This window comes from Amblyomma mixtum, chromosome 8 (assembly GCF_055824585.1).
Source record: "Amblyomma mixtum isolate Tamu chromosome 8, ASM5582458v1, whole genome shotgun sequence".
NCBI lineage: Eukaryota > Metazoa > Arthropoda > Arachnida > Ixodida > Ixodidae > Amblyomma > Amblyomma mixtum.
Genome location: NC_143019.1, coordinates 21,982,169 through 22,003,200, shown reverse-complemented (window position 1 = coordinate 22,003,200; position 21,032 = coordinate 21,982,169). Strand labels below are relative to the sequence as shown.

Here is a 21,032-nt window from a genome sequence, read left to right as displayed (position 1 = left end):
TCCACCGAGATGACAGAGAATTACTGCGCCATTTCCTTTAAAGAGCGTGGCGTTCAAAGGGCAAGACATCGCGCCGAACGGGTTTGCTGTAGAGACGTGCCCTCCACGTGCGGTCTCTTCCAACAAACATGCCACACGAAGACCATAATGGCAACATGTGTATACTACGTGGACGCCTCCGGTCCTCACCACGAGGGATGGTACACGGTCGCGGTGGTTCACAACAGCAACACAGTTAACGGCCTTATCTTCAGAGCCAGCAGTGCAACACAAGCAGAAGAGGTCACGATTGCTCTCGCGGCCTCACATTCCGATTCAAAATACATAATCACCGACTCGTGAGGGGCCTGTCGGAACGTCGAACAAGGCTGCAGTCCCTTCCTAGCCTATCGAATCTACCGAAATTGCATACGGGATACGGACCCCGCACACCGTTACCTTATATGGGCCCCTGCTCATCAGGGGTTGGCAGGAAACGAGGCAGCAGACGCAGTCGCCCGCGCGCTCTCTCACCGATCTGTTTCCTCCTCCCCACCCGATCAGGAACCCGATTTTAATCCGGTCTATACACTGAAAGATATTACAACCTACTATCAATAGTCATCGCCTTTGCCCTAGCCCATGTAAAGGTCTCAAGAAGGCGGATGAGCGGCTCCTTCTCCGTCTTCTCACCAATACATTGCTGTTCCCGGCAGCACTAAAATATTTTGACCCCTCCTTCAGCGGCAGCTGCCCGCACTGAAGTGCAGTGTCTTCTGATACCTATCACATGGTGTGGGCCTGCCCCTCCAATCCCGCTATTCCCCCCATCCCCAACCTAACCCGCGAGGACTAGGAGGCGACCCTGCTCGGCTGCCACGACTTACAGGCCCAACAAGCCTTAGTCGGGCGCGCCCAGGTGGCGGCCACCGCCACTGGGACTCCAACTGAGAAACCTCCACCTACTGCTTGTAAGGATCGGTCCCTTACGGGCTGATCCAAACATACCTCCTGTCGCTTCCGAATAAATGTTTTCACCACCACCACCATCACCACTCCCTGGCGGCGCTACAACACATTGTCGCGTTCCACTCCTAAATTAGTATTCAGTCATTGGTCATTGAATTAGCCATTGATTAGTAATTTGTAATTACTTAGTAATTAGTACTTAATTATGTGTGACGTCATCCAGTGGTGACGTCATAAGTGCCACAGAGACAGTCAAAGTGGTGCGGAAAACGCTTTTGCCTCTACGCACTTTAGAGTCAAAGTGCCCTCTGCATTGTTTTAATTAGCATAGATTAATTCGCAGGAGCCTGGTCGTCGGGGCCCCTAGTCCAGGGCTCCGCTGGCGGCTGCTGACTTGAGGCTTGCTAGTCCAGGCTGTCGCTGGTCAGGGCCTCCTCCCACTGCTCGTACATGCGTCGGGTGTGGCTCCATAAACGTTTTGTCCGGTTTGTTCCGGCATTCCAAAGGCGTATGGTAGAGCATGAGGCAATCTGGCCCTCACATCCAAACACATCACCGATTACTACAAAGAATGGACCCTGCGCTACCCGGCCACTTGTAAGGGACTGAATCGCGCTGACGAGCGCCTCCTCATCAAAATTCTCACTAACACTGTACTGTGCCCGGTGGTACTTAAACATTTCAACGCATCCTTTGATGGCACGTGCCAGTTCTGTGGGGAGGTGGCTGACACCTTCCACATGGTTTGGGCGTGTCAATCAAACCCATCTATATCCCCCAACCCCACCAGAGAGGACTGGGAGGCGGCCCTGCTCTGCTGTCAAGACCTAAACACCCAAAAGGCATTCGTTCACCGGACGCGGGCGGCGTTGCTTGCCAATGGGGCCCCGGAATAGGGGCTCCACCTAGTATCGTTAGGGGAAAGGGCCAATAGGGCCTACCCCAATCACCTCTCTTTAAAAATTTAATGCACGATAAATGTTTTTCACCACCACCACTCCCACCAAGGACTTGAGTATTGTGTGGGTCTGATCTTGTGTAAAATGTGATGACTTGATTATGTGTCGGTTTCTTCTCCAGTCAATGGCGTCCGAGGAGGACAGTCAGTTGTTTGTGCGGTGGTGAGAGATGTCTTCTTTCTAGCCTAAGGTGTTATAGCCTGTCACCATACGGTCCTAGGAGGGGGTAAGGGGGTATAGGGGGGTAGGGATGGGGATCTGCCCGGTTGTGAGAGCTCGGGCTTGATCATTCGCTAGTTCGTTTCCTGCTAGGCCTTCGTGTCCAGATGTCCATGTTAATTCTGTGTGAATGTGTGCGCTTACTTAATAGTGTGCTCGCCCTTCCGTGAGGTTTTCCAGTCCCTGCAAGTTTGTTTGTAGTCAGTCATTAATTGCGGTGACTTCCCCTCTTGGTCTTGATGTTGATAGCTATGGTCAGTGATTCCGCTTCCGCAGGATCTTTTTGGCATAGACTGAAGCCTTGATGATTGGCCTCTTCTGGTTGTCGACCGCAGCAATCGTGGATCTGCCTTTCTCGGCATAGGCCCCGATGTCCACGTATACCTCTTCCGGTTCTTTTGATAGTTTTGTTTGTCAGTGCTTTGACTCTGACTGCTACCCTTCCGCAGCTCCTAGTGCATGTGCCTAGGTATTGGGTTAACATGGATCTTCTCTCTTGGAGGTGACGGAATTAGGGACTTGGTCTCACTAGGACTGGGTATCCCTACCCGCTCGTGTTGTGGTTACGCTTTTTTTTTTAAATCACTCTTTACCAAATAGTCCGTCATCGTACGCTCCTCCTGCTCCAAAGTATAGGCATTTCCCGGAGCTAAGTTATTAAAGATAGCGGACTTAGGTGCCCCCTGCTGCCTTTTGTAATTGGTATCTACGAGATAATACACCAGTCGCACACTGAGTAAATTTTTTTCGCTTCTCACAGATGGCGCAACAACTTGTAAACGCCTTAATACTGGTTCTGAAGTTTTGCAACACGAGGTTCGCGCGGGAAGTTACGCAGCTGGTGCAGTATGAAAGTTCACGAGGAGAAAAAACAGCTGGCCGATGCGCGCCAGAGAAAAACGGGTGGAAAGCAATAACTGTTAACAGTCGGCGCGTGCGGACGCCAGAGCGGATAATGGCCTCCAGATAAATGCGGTCGCGTTCCCCGATCAGAGGATCCTAGCGACGCGGCGGGGGGAGTGGGGGAAGATAAGATATCCGACAACGCCTATGGTATAGAGCTACAGCAGCGATAAGGTCCAGCCTTCCACCCACTCCGCGAGGTTTTGCGGCGTCTGAAACGCTCGCGTGCACAGTCGTGGTTGCCGAGGGATTCACTGCAGCCATGCTGTGTTGCGTGGCTGTGGGTGTTGTGGGTATCGTCCTAGCGGCTCTCGCCTACTGGTTCCGCTACCACACCGATGCCTGCTGGAGCCTCATCTTCGCCGAGCACTTCGGCACCTCGCCGGGTAAGGAGCCGTGCTCCGTTGTCTTCCATTTACTGATATCCTCTGCGCATAGATAGCGCCATTGTACGGTATACACGTGCATGAAAGGGGTCATTTTCGAGTTCTCGAAGACCTATTGTGTTTGTAATAATTACTGCACTTAGTAGGTGGTTTGTGGGGTTTAACGTCCCAAAGCGACTCAGGCTATGATGGACGCCGTAGTGAAGGGCTCCGGAAATTTGGACCACCTGGGGTTCTTTCACGTCCACTCACATCGCACAGTACATGGGCCTCTGGAATTCCGTCCCCATTAAAATTCGACCGGCGCGGCCGGGATCGAACCCGCGTCTTCTGGGTCAGCAGCCGAGCACCATAACCACTGAGCCACCGCAGCGGCTACTGCACTTAGTGGTAAGACCACTACTTTACCGCGAGTGCAGCTCTTGCCGACATAATTCAGTTTATTGATATCATAGCTCGGCTTATAGATAGTGTCGTTTATACATTACAGGTGCCTGAAAGCGATCATTGTATAGTTTTCCTAGACCTTTTACATGTGTAATAATTACCGTATATACCCGAAATTAGCACGACCGTGATTGCGGTGCAATGGTAGCTCTTGCAGGCATAAACCCCTTTACTGATATTCTCGGCGTCATCTATTGTAGGTGCTCGAAAAGAATTATATCGGTGTACTCCTAGAACAGCTATGTTTGTAATAATTACCATTTTCATCCAAACGTGACACGAGCACGATTGTAGCGAAAGGAGTACGTTTAGCCAACACGAAAATTGAAGAGAAAATAGGATTCAATTATTCACCTATATGATCCTATTATAACGCAAGAATGACTTTTCAGTTTTATTAAGGGTAAAGAGAACACGTATTGCATCCAATTAGTACATATGTTACCATGATTACATCGTTCTGAGCGGATTAGGGACGTCGTTTTGCCTAGCGCCTCTGGATTTCTCAGACTGCTCATTGAGTGGCTTACCACCCGCGCTGTAAACGTGTGGGCGTGTGGAGTGAATACGATTAACCGTTTGTATCTCAGCGTCCGGTCCAAAATGACGACAGAACCGTGTCAGAAGTCTACAAAATGTTTTGACGTAACGACAGATTTTTCTGTGGTTTTCTTGTATTGTATTTTTCAGTTGCACTTTTCAGTCGTGACTACACAAAACTATGTTGTTGCTAATAAAAAATTTTCTTTCGTTTCTAGAAGCTCATAGGAAAAAAACTGCAGAAAATCTGTTGTGACGACAGAAAATTTTCTGTTGTCTTCTTCGACTGGGTACGAATAATTACTGGTGACACAAAACAAATGGGGTTGTGAAATAACATGCTAAGATATTTCTTCTACGCCAGCGGTGACACGGCAGTGATATATGATGCAATTTCAGCTTCACTTTTTTCTTCTATAGGATTAGTAAGCTGCTCATATACTTAACGGCTATATCTGTGAGCACTGGGAAACAAAAGACTTAATAGGTTTCCACGCGACAGTGCAACACCGCGGGCTCGGAAGCACGCCATTGTGGAAATCTGCGGATAAATTTCGACCACCTGGGAATTTTTTTTAACTTGCGCAGAAATTTGCGTGAACAACATCCTGTTATGTTTAGGAAGGCAGCGCTTGAAAATAAATTTCTTTGAGTTCAGGGCTCATTTTTAGATATTTAATAGCGCAGTGTGTATTCTAGGCACCCGGAATTAGGCTGCATATGTCTTTTTCAATCGGTGAGTGAAGGTGGCTATGATATTAGGCGTTTTAACAATGTCCCGTTCTGTGAACTTTTGGCTGCGCGTGTTCACGTGCATTTTCGCACTTCACTCGTTTCGTGAATGAGGCCGTTGCGGTCGGAGGGTCGAACCCACGACCTCGCGGTCGGATCGAACGCTATATGTCCTATGAGCCACCGCCCTCAGCGAGTAGGGGACACGTTGCATGAAAATACAGTTTACTTTTTAACTTCATGTTTACATTTCTGGCGTGTGCATTGTATTCTCTGTATTGTGTGTTCTACTTGTGTTTCTTTGTCCACTAGCTCGCCAGTTACAGTGTGGTTTAGACCGTTACACGAAAAGTAGTAGCCGCGGGGCCGTTGTCAGGTAACAACTTTTCCTTCATGTTCATGCATGGGAATAAAAAAAAATTGCGGCTGTTCCCAGCCTATGGTATTGTCCAACGAAGAAAGTCCTTAGGTGTAGCCTGAAGTGTTATTCGGAAGTGTTATTCGGAAAGTAAGGAGCCAACTCTTCCTTATAGCTTATAAACTAAACTAAATGTCCCATTCCCAGCCCGTAGGTCCAACGGGCGGAATTGATGAGCAGTTTCGTTATCTAATGAGAGATGTATCTCATGAGATACGTAGCTTTACAGCTGTGATTTAATTTGACGCAATAAAACACATTAGTACTGGTGCGTGATCTACCGGGGTTTATTCGTTGGCCATCATACAAAGGGTGGGCACATTAACGGCTAGACATTGCGCATAATTTACAGCGATGGTCAGTCGTTTACACAGATGGCTTTGCTTCTTCGATGGCGCATTTGAGGAATCAGTGCTATATAATTGCTAGGGTTTATCGAAAAATATGCATAATTTTACTCTGCGGAATCAAGCGATGGCTACTTATTTAAAACCGATAGTCACATAGAACGGGAGACGTAATACATAGTCTGGTAAAAATCAGAAGTAAAGCGAACGTACAAAAAAAGTTACAATCAGGCTCAAAGCAGTAAAAGTTCACCTAACTCTTGAATAGATTAACTGATAGTTGTTCGCACCAACAGTGCGATTGTTTTCCCTCTCGGCTTGCTTGTTTTTCCTCGCACGCTGTTTTTGGCTCGCCGCTCGTGTCTGTAGCTGTCTAGACTGATAACAGCTTGCTGGCAAGGCCCTTTGTCGCTGTAAAACTACATGTCCGTTATCCATGCGCGCACGCTCGCGCACTCAGTTGGAGAAGCTATACACAGTGTACAGAGCTGGGGCTGTGTGCGGTATGCGGGTGTTTTTTTTTAGGAGGTCCAAAATTTTTAAAGAAAGGTAAATTCCTTTAGATTTATTTTAACCCTGGGGCTATACTGAGGGCTACGGCGGACACCAGGTAAGAGGCAAACTACTTTAATTAGTTCGCTGATTAACTGAATACGTTAATTAACTTTTATCATTTTTATTTTAGGGGATATGTTGTATTAGCAGAATTGGAGATCGTCTTCCAAACAGTCCAGCCAAGAAAAAAGATTTTCATGAAAAAAATTTTTGCGCGCGTAACGACGAGAGAAAAAGTCACCCTGGTAGGCAGCTTCACACTGTAACACAGCGTCTGTGAGCGCCTGTGACGTAGCTCGCTCCGCCCTGCACTTTGTGTCAATGCGTTTTTGTTCCAGCGCGGCATTCCGTGAGGCCGCGGAGCGTAGCGAGATAAGCAGCGATAACGCAGGCCGCCAGTCCGGGACGCGTGACGCAAAGCACAGGGCGGAGTGAACTACGTCAGAGGCGCTCCCGCCGCTGCGTTACGGTGTGAAGATGCCTACCAGGGTGAATTTTTCGCGCCTCGTAGCGTGCGTGAAAAATTTTTAATTGAAATTGTTTTTTCTCGGTTGGACTCTTTAGAGGACGATCTCCAATTCTGCGAATACAACATATTCTCTAAAACAAAAATTAGAAAAGTTAATTAACATATTTAGTTATTCAGCGAACTAATTAAAGCGGTTTTCCTCTTGCTTGGCGCCCGCCGTAGCCTCCAGTATAGCCCCAGTGCTAAAATAAATCTAAAGCAATTTACCTTTTTTAAAAAATTTTGGACCTTCTAATAGAAAACACCCGGTATACAAGCACATCTTATGCTGGTGCTCGGCGAGCACTTTTTGATTGACTTCGCACATGAAGAGCTTGTTTAGTACGAGCAGTAATTGCACTCTTGCTTGAAATCGCACCGAAACACTCCCATATGGAAGTTACGAGGCGTCCAGTTTTAAGACAAGTGTGAAACGGGCGCAATTTTTGGTGACAACGTAACCTACTTAACAGTTAATATCGTAAGGGGCATAAAGGTGGAGAGTGTGAATTCGTTTCAACCCCAGAAGATAAGGATATGTTTGGAAATGAAACAGCAAACTTGGTGGTCTTTGCGAGTGCTGACCGTGTACCAGTAAAGCTATCCAAGTGAAATCAATACTACTCAAGGAGAGAAGAGCAGTCTATTCAAAGTGCTGCTATGCACTGCCTCAGTCAGAAGCAGACAGGCTGTTTGTTTGCTTCTCAGTGGTATCGCGGTGTTTATAGTGGAACTTATAGTGGAACTTATAGTGGAGTCGTATAGTGCAGTATAGTGGAGCACTTATGCGACCGCTCGAGCTCTAAACCTCTTTAAGGTAAGGAGAAGCCTTCGTCTTCGCCTTCAAAGACGTTTTGATCTTTAGGGAAGCTGTAAGGACTCTGCTGTACCAGCATGATGCAAACCATGCAGCCTAGGTACTTTTGGTAAAGGCAGTGCTTCTCAACTGCACGTTCTTCCCACCCAAATCCCTCACCAGGATTCAAAGGTCACTATACTGTGACAACCATGTACGAGAACTTTAAATGTACTGAATCAGCTTGAGGCAACGGAAGTAATTTTTTTATTGATTGACAACAATGAGGCAACTAGCCCACCGAAATCTTTAAAAACTGCATGTTAATTTGTGCGTGTTCTTGCGTTTCGCTTTGTTCCTGTTTTCTGCGCAGTTTTTATTAATCTATAATGTAAACATACCACTCACACGCCATAAAATGTACGGCTGTATTGAGCTGAGCTACCGTCCTCCTCATATTTTGAGGGAATGCAGGGAATCAGAAAGTTGAAACATGGCTGAGCGCAAAAGACGAACACAGAGAAAGGAAACGACAAACACGGAGCGCTTGAACTTCTTGTGGACGGGAGACTACATTGCCCTGGAATGCTTTCATGCAACTTTTTATGCTTCACAGCATGAAAGGTGATGAACTGCTCTGCACTGTAAACAGAATGGCTCTGTGTTCGTCTTTTGCGCTGAACCAAGTTTCAAATATGTCCTACCAACTAGCCCAGCACGAAGTTTTGTTAAAATCAGAAAGTTGGCTACCAAAATTCGGAAGAGCAACTCCCTGCCGCCTTGAAATTTGTGCAGCTGTCTTCACCGACAATTTTAGCAGAGTAACCGATTTGAGACAAACATGAAAAACGACTACTGAAACAACACCAAGTCTAAAAACTGCATGACAAAGATCTTGAACATAGGACCTCCCATAACACCTTAGTTATCGAATAAAGTTGTTGTTATTCTTGTGTGCCCGAAAAGTATCTTATACCCAGGGAGTTGTTGGCCGCACAGGGAAGAATTGAGAGCGTAAGTTTAGCGAGGAGTTTCTGGAAGAACATGAAAGAAAATAATCTTTTTTTTTTCGTCTTCATCAGTACGGGACTTGCGAGCCACCTGACTTGCGACTAGAAAAGCTACCGCGTTCTTATCTGTTCTCGCGAGTGGAAAGGCAACTATCGGAGACCTTGTGCTCCAGACATTTAGACAACGAGAACAGTGGTTCTTATCTGCAGTCGTAGCCTCAACAACTTAAGAACCACAACTGAAGTGCTCCATTGCGCGGCTGACAAGGTGCTCGAGCTGAGCCAACTGGGCACTACATGAAAGACGCTGTCCTGAAGTGTTCTAAACCTGATGCCTAAAATATATAGGCCTGCCAGACCTTCATTCCTCCTCTTTGAGTAACTAGTTGACTAACTATTCAAAAGAGCGTATACACCTCGTTGGCTTAGTGGTCGGGTGCGGAGTCAAGGTACGCAGGGTCGAATTCGTGCCATAGTGGTCCCCATTCGATAGAGGCAACACACAAAAGCGCTCATGTGCTGTGCTGCTTGATATTAGGGCACGTTAAAGAACTCCGGGTGGTGAGAAATCAGTACGGGAGCCTTCTACTACGGTGTCCCTCACAGCCTAAGGGGAGCGTCGGGATGTAAAAGAAATGTGAAAGATACCATACCGTACCGTGTCGTTCCGCGCCGTGCCGTGCCGTATTGTACCGTGACATAAATGCCGTAGCGAGTTGAAAAATTCACCCTTAATGAAGAAAATAACAGCACGAAGCAACGGCTAATACAGCTGCTTTAGCTTAACTCTCGCAAATATTACCCCTTGGTTTAATTCAGTTCCCTAAAAGTTTACTTTAAAACAACAACGCCATAGGAAGCATAAGAGGGTTCTCACGCAGCTTCCAGCCTCTCCGTTCGATGACGTTCTACGTCACACCTGCGGTAACCCAGGACGTTCTACGTCCGTCGCTTATGAGCGTGGGTGGCGCTGATGAACACTCTCAAGATTAGGTTACTAGTAAACATAAATACCCCCGAAAGCAGAAGATTTGACAGCCGTCGCCGTAGCTCAGAGGTAGAGCACCGGACGCGTAATTCGGAGGTCGTGGGTTCGGATCCCACCGGCGGCGTGTGGTTGTTTTTTCTTCTGCTTTTCTAATCAATTAGCTTTAAGCGATGACATATTCAGTAATATTCTAAATTGATCAACACCACAAAATAAATAAAAAAAAAAAATCCCCTGTCCCCCTTGGTTTCTGTGGCTGTTGGCTCCTTTCATATTTATAACGAGCCCCTCATTCCCCTTCCCTTGTTTACGTATAGAACAGGGACAACAAACGTTTTGTCTCAGCTTAACGTCATCCACGAGTCTATGCGAGCAAACACGAGTTCATCCCACAAGTGGCTGACCAGCTAAAGTCGGATACAACTTAAGAATGAAGTGGCGAATGCCTCTCAAAGGAGACGATCCAGCCAATGACGTCGATTGATTATCATGGCATCGTGGTTAATCGCTTTGGACCTGCTAGCGTGACATCGTAGGGGGTGGCGGCAAAAGAAAGGGGATTAACCGCGGCTTATTCGGATTAGCCAGAGTAATTACTGCGACATGAGAATCGGTCGACGCCATTGGTTGGATAGCCTCATTTGAGGGGCATCTTCCGGTTCTGTCTTGAGTTGTATCCGACTACAGACATATAAAAAAATAAATATTCGAAAATAGTACAGCAAGAAACGCCTGCAGCCTGCTTTCTGAGAGGTGATATCTCGAGCAAACTGAATAACTGAGAGAGAGAGATTGAGAGAATAAAAAACGAGGGTATAGTTAAAATACAACGAAATAAAATATATGGCAGCTGATTCAGGACTTGAAAGTAGTAGTGCATCCGAAATATATCGGTCTTCAGGCCATGCTCACTGACATGCGCATGCAATCTGAGTATGCAATTTTAGCCCAGCTAGAATGCAGGCTTAAATTTACTCGAACTGCGCATGCAAGGTAATGGTGATTAATTTTAGAGCAATGGTTATAAACTTAAGCCTTGAGAAAGAGAATAATATAATTTTAAAATTCCTTTTTCTGGTTAAGTTTAGCTCATGTTTTTACCTGGAAAATGAAACGTAGATGATATCTGTGTTCTTTAAATGCACAGCAAGTTAGACCTTGTTGCCGCATTAAAAAGACGAAAAATATCTTTGTTAAAACATTTTTGCATCTTAATAAGTGTTTCATGCAATAATAATTGTTCCATGAATAAGTTTCATGCAACAACTAGTCGCTCTTATAAAAGCATCTGAAAAATAACCGCGCTCTGTTAAATTGAACATTGACAACATAGAAACTTTCACAATTCACCATTAAAATAGGTTAGCTATATTCCGTGACTGAGGGCGGTGAAAGTCATTATCATCCACTCTGTGATAAAGCGTCATAAAGACAGACAAATAAAAAAAACGTAGATAAGCAAACAAAAACGTGTAGGAGTGCAAAACAACTGAATTGTTCAAATTCACACACACTGCGTGTTGTACTAAGGTTGAACTGATAATCTCCGGCAGCAATAGCAGCGGGCAGGCGCTAAACTAAGTTACGAATAATGGAAACTGACAATACATGGCACACTTTCTGTTCTTGTTTGTAATGAATTTCTGCTACATATGGCGCTTGCTCACCGTGGCAGCCTAAAGAAATATATAATTAAAAACAACTTTCTTAGTGCTGTTGCAAAGAACGATTCTTTTAATTATCTCGGCAACGGAGAACACGCATATCCGACTGTCCCGGTGAGTAGCCACGCATTGTATTTGACACTGCGGCGCTAATACTTTTATCATGGCCGCCAAAACAGACGAGCGCGCGAAGAACATGCCCTGCTAGCTAATCACTGTGAGTCACCTGACGGCATGCTTCAGGTGGCCAGAGTTATCACTTCGAACAATAGGTGCATCACTGACTAATACACTGAAATCTTTGACAATACGCATACCAGGAACTTTGGTCGACCCGTCATCGTGTCTTAGTGGCGGTACGGTAGTACTTCTGCTGGGGCCGAGGTTGCGGGATCGAACCTCGTCCGCGACCTCCAGGCTTCGGCCTAGTGTGGCGGCCGTGATAGTAGTATACTCTTACAAGCATTTTATTTCAGAGCACAAATCAATAACTGTTTAAAATGTGCTTCGCATGCCACACCAGGCTGAGCTGATCCTCTTTACAACGTGAAGATAGCCAGAACCATGACATGTAAATGCAAGCTAACATTATGAAGTTTCAGTTGTCATCTTCAGAATGACAACCATGACCACGATATTCCACATGTAACTTTGTACGCCATTATGAAGGAGAACAAGCAGACGACGCCGTTCGTTAGAACGCCTTGCTTTATTCTGCTCCTTCCTTGTCGTCCTCTTCTCTTGCTCCCGCATCCCGTCCGTTATCTTCTGTGTCACGGCATCACACTTGCAATATTACTTGTGTCCTCTCCAGACCAGAAGTAAAATTTGGTTTGCCAGCATTAAAAAGACACCAATGACAACTACATCTAGACAGTGTTCTCAGTAAAAACTGATTCTGTGGATCTTTTTGGCAATGTTGACGTTGGTACGGCAACAAAAGCGCGGTCGACGCAGAGAAAAAAATTGATTTAAAAATCTTCCTGCCAGTCAATTTAAACTCGACATCCTTTGCCGGAAAGGAAGGGCTGCCACCGTTTCGAAATTAATGACGCTGTAGCATAGCCTCTGGGATCCGCGTCTAAGATCGGTATAGACGCACGCATCTTAGTTGACAAATAAGCCGGTGATGGCGACACCTGCATTGCAGTTCTCAGTCTTTTCTGCCAGTGGTTTCTGTGTGATCTATTAGCATTTTTCCTCAGTGTCCACTTATCAGTAAATATTCATCATGTCTGGGCGGTTCTATGAATAAAGAGACCAATAAAAAATTGCAGCTGCGCGCACAACATTTCTATCCCTATGTCCCGTCTCCATGCTCTGCACTGTGGGTCTCGAGGCGTTGAGAAACATGCAACTGCGTGCGGGAAATCCACATGCGGGAATATGAATATAGGAATCAAGACTGGAAATATCGCACGGTTGAAGTACAAAAAACTCGGGAGTAGTTTGGCCACTGGGAGTAGGAAGTCGGCTTCTCGCAGCGTGCAGAGATTCTTCAACGTCATTCCGCAATTTTTCGAGTATGTGCCTTCACCTTCACAATCATCTTCTTTTCAAGCGGCCGTCAGCGCGACCCACATTACATGGACATCCCGCCACGCCAGACACAGCACGTAAAGCACGTCGTCCTGTCTTCCTTTCACATGATTGTTTTATGTTGCGCTAACGTTTACCGAAGAATATGCACCGACTCGCCCAGCAACAAGTTTTACTTGAGCGCCATGGTTGACGGGCTTTCTGTCTGCACCAGCTGTCTAAAGAGTTATTCTGAAACATTTCACCCCTGAGACGCCGAGCACAAGGGCAGGGGAACACTGGTACCCATACACGAAAGCCGGTAGGCACCGCACGGCACTGAGTATCGAACGTCACATTTCTCGCGTACAAGGCAGAAGATACTCAAGGTACTAGGCCTGCCTTTACTGAGGTAAAAAAAAAAAACTGCCTCATTTTTAGAGCCGGTGCCTTATCTTAGAATCTTACCGCAAAGCCTTGTGAGCAGTGGCATAGCCAGAAATATTTTTCTGAGGGTGTCATACGCCACCAGCAAAAAAGAAAGAGCTTAGTGGCGCCATCTGGTTTTTAAAACGGAAACCATCGTTATCAACAAACCGACGCTCTTAATTTCGTTTTTACAGCTTAATATATCGACGTGGTGGGTAAATAGCATGGGCCAAAAAAGGCTGAAAGGAGGGGGAGGTGGATACAGCGCTGGGAAAATTTCGGGAGGTGTTCTGAAAACCCCCCCCCCCCCCCCCTCCCCTGGCCACGCCCATGCTTGTGTGGTTAATGTGAACATAAAGAACAAGCTGCCTTTTGCTCCGATCACTTTTCAGCCACCCTGAGAAAGCAAGTGGCATGGATCACTGGAGCCGGCAGCGGTCTCGGTCGTGCTATGGCGCTGGAGTTCGCCTCGCACGGCGTCAAGGTTGCCCTCTCGGACATCGATGAGAAGGCCATTGAAGACGTCAAGTACACTCTCATCGGTAAGGGGCCCCGAAATTCCCGCAGTGACAGCAATGTACTGCTGCAGAAAAATTGAAGTCTTAGGTCTGGGTACAGTGTCAAACCACAGCCTCTGAGATAAAGTACAAAGCGTCTGCAAGACCACTGCTTCCGAGATAACATCGGAGGTACTACACGGAGCCAGAGCCCTTAAGGGACTAGACTTCCGCAGTGCTTGGCAGGGTCAGCACGACAGCGTTGTGTATAGTCCGATACAATTCAAGTACGAAGCGCGGCATGCGTCTCTTGAATTGTGCCCTCCAACCAACTGCGTAGACCTGTCGTCATCACGATACGGTCAACTGTCCTGCACCTGCCAGGCACCTGCGTTACTACACTATGTTGTGACTGCGATGTCATGGATCGACGCCACCCCTTACAGGAATTTCTTTAGTCTATAGACTGTCTAGAAACTTTGTTTATAAAGCCTATATAAAGCTTTAGCTAAGCTATACTTTGAAAACCTCCTACGGGGGCCACTTGCCGCTTTGTTCTTGAGTTTTATCCGATTAAAGCTCCCAGCATGTTGAACGCACGGGAGACTACTACTTCCAGAAACGCCCGCTGAGTTTCGGCTGGTAGCGTACTCCTTCCAGTCCTATTAAAAGCAAACAATGCTTAACGCACGTTTTGAAACCTGCGGTCAGTGAGAGCTGCGCGTGGTTTTCATAAGATTATAGCGTTGGTAGTTAAGTGCTAGCAATTTCGATACTATTTAATTGTAACCTTCAAGGTGGTATGCCACGAGTGAAGTGCAGACGTTCGTACACCTTGCCTTTTTGTGTATAATGCAGTACATGTACATTTAGTTCTGCTCCTCGCTTGTATGTGTCTTATATCTTGAACAAAGTTTGAAGTATAGCTGTAGTTGGGCGCTACTTATTTTTTAGCACGCCATTGCATTGAGCGCTTTGGTTTTGCATTGCTGCTAACTTATCCTGTCACGATATATCAGTCACAACATACGCTTAGCAGCCTGCGTGTGTGGCCTATTGTCAAAGCTGTCAGCTGAAAACATATTACTAAAGGTATACTCAGCCGTGAGAACTAACCGGTCAATATGTTATCAGCGCAGGAACTTCTGAGCGAAAAAGATATCTTGGTGCTTCCCATGGACGTAACAAATTTCGACGAGCACGCCAAGCACTTTAAGAAGGTGTTGGACAGGTTCGGCCGCCTCGACATCCTCGTCAACTGCGCCGGTCGCTCCCAGGCAGCCAAATTCGAAGACATCAAAATGGAGGTGACCATCTCCGACTGTTTTTCCTCACTTTAATCCGGTTCACAGCCTACGTAGCGTGTGTGTGTACCACTCATGAAGCATGTGCCTTCATTCATGGTGATAGCCTTGGGGGTGGCAAGCATGGTGAACAATTCAGTGACAATTCAACCCTCTTTATGCACACTCACTGCACAAGCAGGGTGCATGCTGGTCCCCTGGGGTGTGTTACAAGACTCGGTGCTTATGCAGAATGAATGCTGATCCATTGAGGTGAGCCCATTCAGCCCATAAACGCCATGAACGCTTATCCGTCTTCAGGTGCACTGAATATATAAGCGTAGTGAATGCCCAACTCATGTGATGAGCGCAGACCATAAGAAAAGTGCATACTGATCCTCAGTGGTGAACATGCATTGAGCATGAGATCATTGCATTTTAGTCCCCAGTGCTGAAAGCGCACTATAATATATGCTTGTCCCTTGTCGTGAACGCATTCTGTATATGAACGCAGCTAACGGTGATTACCGTTTAAGCACAATCAGAGCATAAAAAGAGTGAATGCCGATTACATGTGATCAATGGAGGATAAAAACAGAGATCCACTTTTAGGAGCTCACTTAGTGCCTAGAACCATTGCTTCTAGATCACCTGTGGTGAGAATGCACCTCTCGACTTGAGGCTGTAAATTATAAGACTCAATCGCTTTTCTTGAAGTTTATCGCTGTCTATTTGTTTCTAGCAGTTTCTTGATTAGTATCTGCTTGTAGCTACGGGATGGGTCGCCTTTGTTTTCCTGAACTTTGAGAGCCTCAGTGGAGCACATCGATTGGCAGCCGGCGTGAAAACGTTGCTTGTCTTAATTCCAAGGTTGACCGTTACGCAGGCTTAAGATCTTACATTGGGCCATCCTTTCACCATCAGCCTGACTACGCCAAGTGCAGGGCTTAGCATTGTCTCTACAATCAACCCTGTCCTTTGCCAGCTGCGGTCACCATATCCCCGTAAACTTATAAATCTCATTCGTCCACCTAACTTTCTGCCTCCCCCTGCTACGCTTGCCTTCTCTTGGAATCCACTCCGCTACTATTAAGGACCAGTGGTTATCCTGCCCTCGCATTACATGCCCTGCTCAAGCTCATTATAACGAAATAATGGATATAACGAAGGAATGATGATTTCCCTTGGAAGCTCGGTCAATACGGGCTATAACGAAGTAATCGCCGGGCCCCTTAAACTTCGTTATAATGAGGGTCAACTCTATATGGAACAATGTTTTTGCATGTTAAAGAACTTTTTTTTTCCGTGCAATAACTGTGGTTGCTGGGCGATGCGTGCAGGTCCACAAGGCCATGTTCGACCTGAACGTGTTCAGCCACGTCCACTTGACGCAGACCGTGCTTCCGCACTGGCTCGAGAGGAGGAGTGGTCACGTGGTTGTGCTCAGCAGCGTTGCTCCCAAGATAGGTGAGTGAAGGAACTTTATCCTTGACGTACCTGTACGTTTGTGACCTACGTGTACGTTTTTACCTGCCGTACCTATTAGTAAGTTTAAAACATCTCAACAACTCAGTGTTCTACGCGATGCTGAAGCTAGGTAGGTTTGGGTAAATTGTCAGATGTCGATTCTCGAAGTTGCGCTGTACGGTTTCTCTGACTATTTTTCCCTTTTATTTTTCTGTAGAAGTCATGTATATGGGCCAGTCTCTCCACATAGCCCGCAATCGAAAACAGATCTGCTGTTTGAAACACGTGAACTGACATGAAGTATCGAATGATTTCTGTTGGTTTTGTGCTAACTCATGCAAAAAATTTGGACGCACTATCGACTTCAAAAGTTTGCGGAATGACGGGTCCAGGAAAGTTCTGAATAGTCGCGCACCTTGACCAAGTAGCATTGTTTTGAATATTCCGGCCTACCCGTGCATGTGTGGCTTATACACTAGATCGGTCGATTCTGCTTACCTAGTATGCGCCGCATTTCGCACGCTTCATTTACCTGGCATCGAGAAAACATTTGCGGCGACAGTACGTACGTAGACAATTCCAGTGTTGCAGTCTTTCCACTGTTTACTGTATTCTGGGCTGACGCACATGAAGCCATACCCATATATGTGAGTTGTCAACGTGCTGCTTGTTACTCCAGTTTTACTCCGGTGTTGGAAATAAAATACATCTACGTATGATGTACTGCAATCCGTAGATGACGATGGATGAGTCGAGATTACAAACGATAGAGAAACCGGCGGTGCAGATGTGCTCATTGCTAAAGACTCGTATAGTAGGGGATTCAATTCGTGTCCCGTATTATATCAATTTATTTGTCTCTTCAGTCGTTCAGTTTTTGTCTACAACTGATCAGCACTGCCCTGAATCCTTTATCCTGCAGCCTTGCCTGATTCAGCCACCTACAACGGGACGAAAGCAGCTCTGCACGTAAGTTGTTTCATGTTTGGTTTCTGTGACTGTAATCGCATTTTGAAGGAAATGATTCGGACATTTTGTTTTCCGTAAAAAGCCAGGGTTAGTACATACCACTTCTAGGTAAGAACGCAAAGCTGTCAGATGCTAAAAATATTAGCGTAGAAGGCTGTGAAAGGAAACATAGAAAGAAGACACGTGAGGGCTTGTAATGCGGAGCCAGATTATCATTACACGGCAGTTTGCAGTCACATCCGGATATGTGTTAAATGAGGTGCCTTGTCTCGGGATATCCGCAACGGGGGCTCAAGAGGATGTCAATAAAATGAGGAAGGTTAAGGCCTGCCACAGCACCTCTCATAGGCCATTTTTATGACGCATTAGGCTTCTTAGGTTATGTATGCTCTCCTTACGCCCTTTCTTGAATAGTCTTGCTTGCGAAGGGCAGCATAGAATGGCTCAGAATAATTTCAGCACTGTTCCACTGCCCACCTTGCCGGCAACCAAGCTCAGTTTTTCCTCTACAGTTTTCTAATTACATTTAGCGGTTACTTTCAAGAATTGTTTATAAAGATAAAGTCGTTAGCACCAGTAATCTTCCATTTCCTAACCAGTTCTTGTATGATGACATGTAGGCATGCTGGAAGCATGTAGCCATAGGCCTTCCTTTGTGCCAACCAATTATCAAACTTCGCTGCCTTTCGCACCCTCAGGGCTACTTCGAGGGCCTCTGGTCGGAGGTGTTCGACAAGGGCATCAACATCACCATGGTCTGCCCGGGTCCCGTGGCCACACCCATCCGCCAGAAGTGCTTCACCGACACACTGGGCAAGACCGAGAGCTTCAAGCCCGCGTCTGGCAAGAGCAACAAGATGGCGCCCGCCCGTGCCGCTCAGCTCATCGTGCTCGCCGTGGCCAACAAGCTCGAAGAGATCTGGTTCGGCCCGCAGCCATTCGTCATCTACTGCTACCTGGCCCAGTACTTCCCGACCTTCTTCAGAAGGTACGCACAAGCTGTCGGGAGTGCCACTGATTGCTCGTTACAAAGTTTCATTAGAATTTATCGATATGAAAAGTGTGCCTCATTCCAAGCCTACAGTAAGCAACTCCCCCCCCCCCCCCCCCCCCGCCTTCCCCCGTTGACAAATAACCCCGCTTCTGCTACAGAGACGACGTTAGCTCACGTCATGCTAACTTGCCCCGGAGTTCGGGCGCCACACAACTGATTGCCTAGGCATTCAGAGTTACCAGCCCAGCCGACCACCAGACACTCGAATCTGGACCCATGGACCCCAATACTGGGCCTTGTTGGCATTTATAGCCGGCATCGGCCTGCAAATATACCTATAACCCTCTTTTGCGGAAGGGCATATCTGCGCATTAAAAAAAAAAAATCGCTGAAGCCAGCGATACTAGAAAGGGATCAAGGGATCATTCACGAGTGGACGTGCGGGGGCTGACATTTGGCCAGGAGTGTGGAAGTGGGTAGGTTGTAGAGATTACAGGAGGATACCGGGACTGTTTTTGGCAGGACCCGGATGGCCCTAGGATAATACAAATATAGCAAGAAGTGGCAAAGAGTCAAGAAGTTCGATGGGATACGAAAATTTGGTGGCATTGATGCCACATCTGGCACTCGACAAGGTTGATTCGAGATAGCAGGAAAAACCTTTGTCTTGCGAGCTGGTGATGATGATGGGGGCTTCATGTGGGAAGAGGTCATATCTTTAATCTGTGGTTACTTCAGTAGCAGTAAAAGTAACGTTTATATATGAAGGGTGCTTAAGGAACTGACCAATGCCGCTTATAGAATATAAAACCAGGCTGTCAAAAAAAAAAAAATAGACGACTTTGTTTTAGTGGAATTATAAAACGTACGGGGCTCCTCGGGAAGGGCAATACTGGCACCGTGCCTTTAATCGCTCTTTTTTTTTTTTCATAGCCGCAACGAATATGCAAAAAATTAAATTTTCCGTTTGCAGAGCTACCTCACACGTGTAAACGAGTTGGTGGCAAGGCCCTATGCTACATTATTGCTTTGTCCTTCGTGTCCATGAAAGCATATATCCCACGGACTTAATTTTTCACTGTTTGTTTTGAAGTGTTTCTTGGACCACTTTGAGGATCATCTTACATTCTCCAGTAAAGGCAGTGTTTTTTTCTCTTTACAGGCACGTCGTCCCTTCAATCTTCCAGAAGGACCACATCGCTAAGCTCCGTGACGGCTAGCTGCGGAGCTCGCTTGTGCACTGCCTTCCAAAACATTCCTTTCGTGTGAGCATGAGCGGATGGTTTAAAAAACCGGGCTCCAGAGCACATTGATTTAGTTCCCTGCACGGGCCTGAAAAATTACCACTGTAAATAAAGATGGTCGACTACTGCATGACAACAACTGCTTTTCATGGTTACGTTTTTTTTGTGGCTAAGGGTGACGGTGACAAACAACGAACCACATATTGTGGTTGTTATGAATGGCCTTACAAATTTTTGTAGTCTATAGATTGCCCATAGACTTCTGTCTTTAAAGTCTATAGACTCTCTATTAACCCTAGAGAACAGTCTACAGGCAATACAAATACTATACAGTCTATAGACAGTCTATACTATACAGTCTATGGACAGTCTATAGACTGTCCATACACTTCTTATGGCCATACACTTTTAGTAGACTTTTGCCTATAGACAGTCTGTAGACTATGAATAGACAAAAAGAAATATCTATAGGAAGGCAATAGACTCTATAAGATATCTGTGGACTGTCTATAGACCATTTTTATAAGGGCTCGGCGCGCGATCGAGACCGCAAATCAGCCGTATACACTTGCTTTTTGAATTTGCTGGGGCGTGTTAAAAATTGGCGCGTACTCAACCAGATGGACCTATCTGTGCAGCATATTATTTGTTTCGTCATAAGAAAATAGGTAAAACGCGAACACGTGAAAACAGACAAGGCTGTCGCTCTTCGCTTGTATGTCTTGCAGAGTTAATAATGATGTGAAGCAAATTCAAGATTAAATTGGTTTCGGTTCGCTTGAAATGTGAAAGCAAGACGACGACGTCGAGTGGTTGGCGTGATGGTTTTAACAGCCAGCATAGTATTCGAAATTGCTGTTTGCATCCTATGGTCTCTTCTGCATGCTTTTACTGTTTCGATGAGTGCGGTTAAATCAGTGTTGCGATGAAGCAGGTGGCAAGATGGAAAGAGGGAAACTCTTCGCCATTTATAGGGGAGAGGAGAGATAGGAGGGGAGGAGCCACTTGGCAGAAGCCTCACCGTGAAGAAAAGGCGGCGTCCGGCGCTATATTGTTGCGTACACCACCTGCCACGTTTGGCAACTAGCAAAGTGGGGAGAGGGAGACCTACTTTTCGCTTGCAGGAGAGGGAAGGAGTCACCTGACAGAAGCCAACCACGAAGAAAAGGTGGCGTACGGCGTTGCAGTGTTGCGTACTCTACCTGAAACCT

The 21,032-nt window shown here is 46.3% G+C and overlaps 1 protein-coding gene across 1 annotated transcript; it reads left to right on the top strand.

The window, feature by feature from the left end:
• The first annotated feature begins 3,186 nt into the window (after positions 1 to 3,186).
• On the top strand, positions 3,187 to 19,965 carry LOC149331674 (dehydrogenase/reductase SDR family member 7-like). The gene is made up of 7 exons (XM_089555547.1): positions 3,187 to 3,415; positions 13,760 to 13,909; positions 14,999 to 15,171; positions 16,488 to 16,614; positions 17,537 to 17,583; positions 18,282 to 18,571; positions 19,740 to 19,965. Exons 1-7 carry the CDS (start codon positions 3,292 to 3,294, stop codon positions 19,795 to 19,797), a joined length of 969 nt encoding a protein of 322 aa, XP_089411673.1. The 5' UTR covers positions 3,187 to 3,291; the 3' UTR covers positions 19,798 to 19,965.
• The last annotated feature ends 1,067 nt before the right edge of the window (positions 19,966 to 21,032 follow it).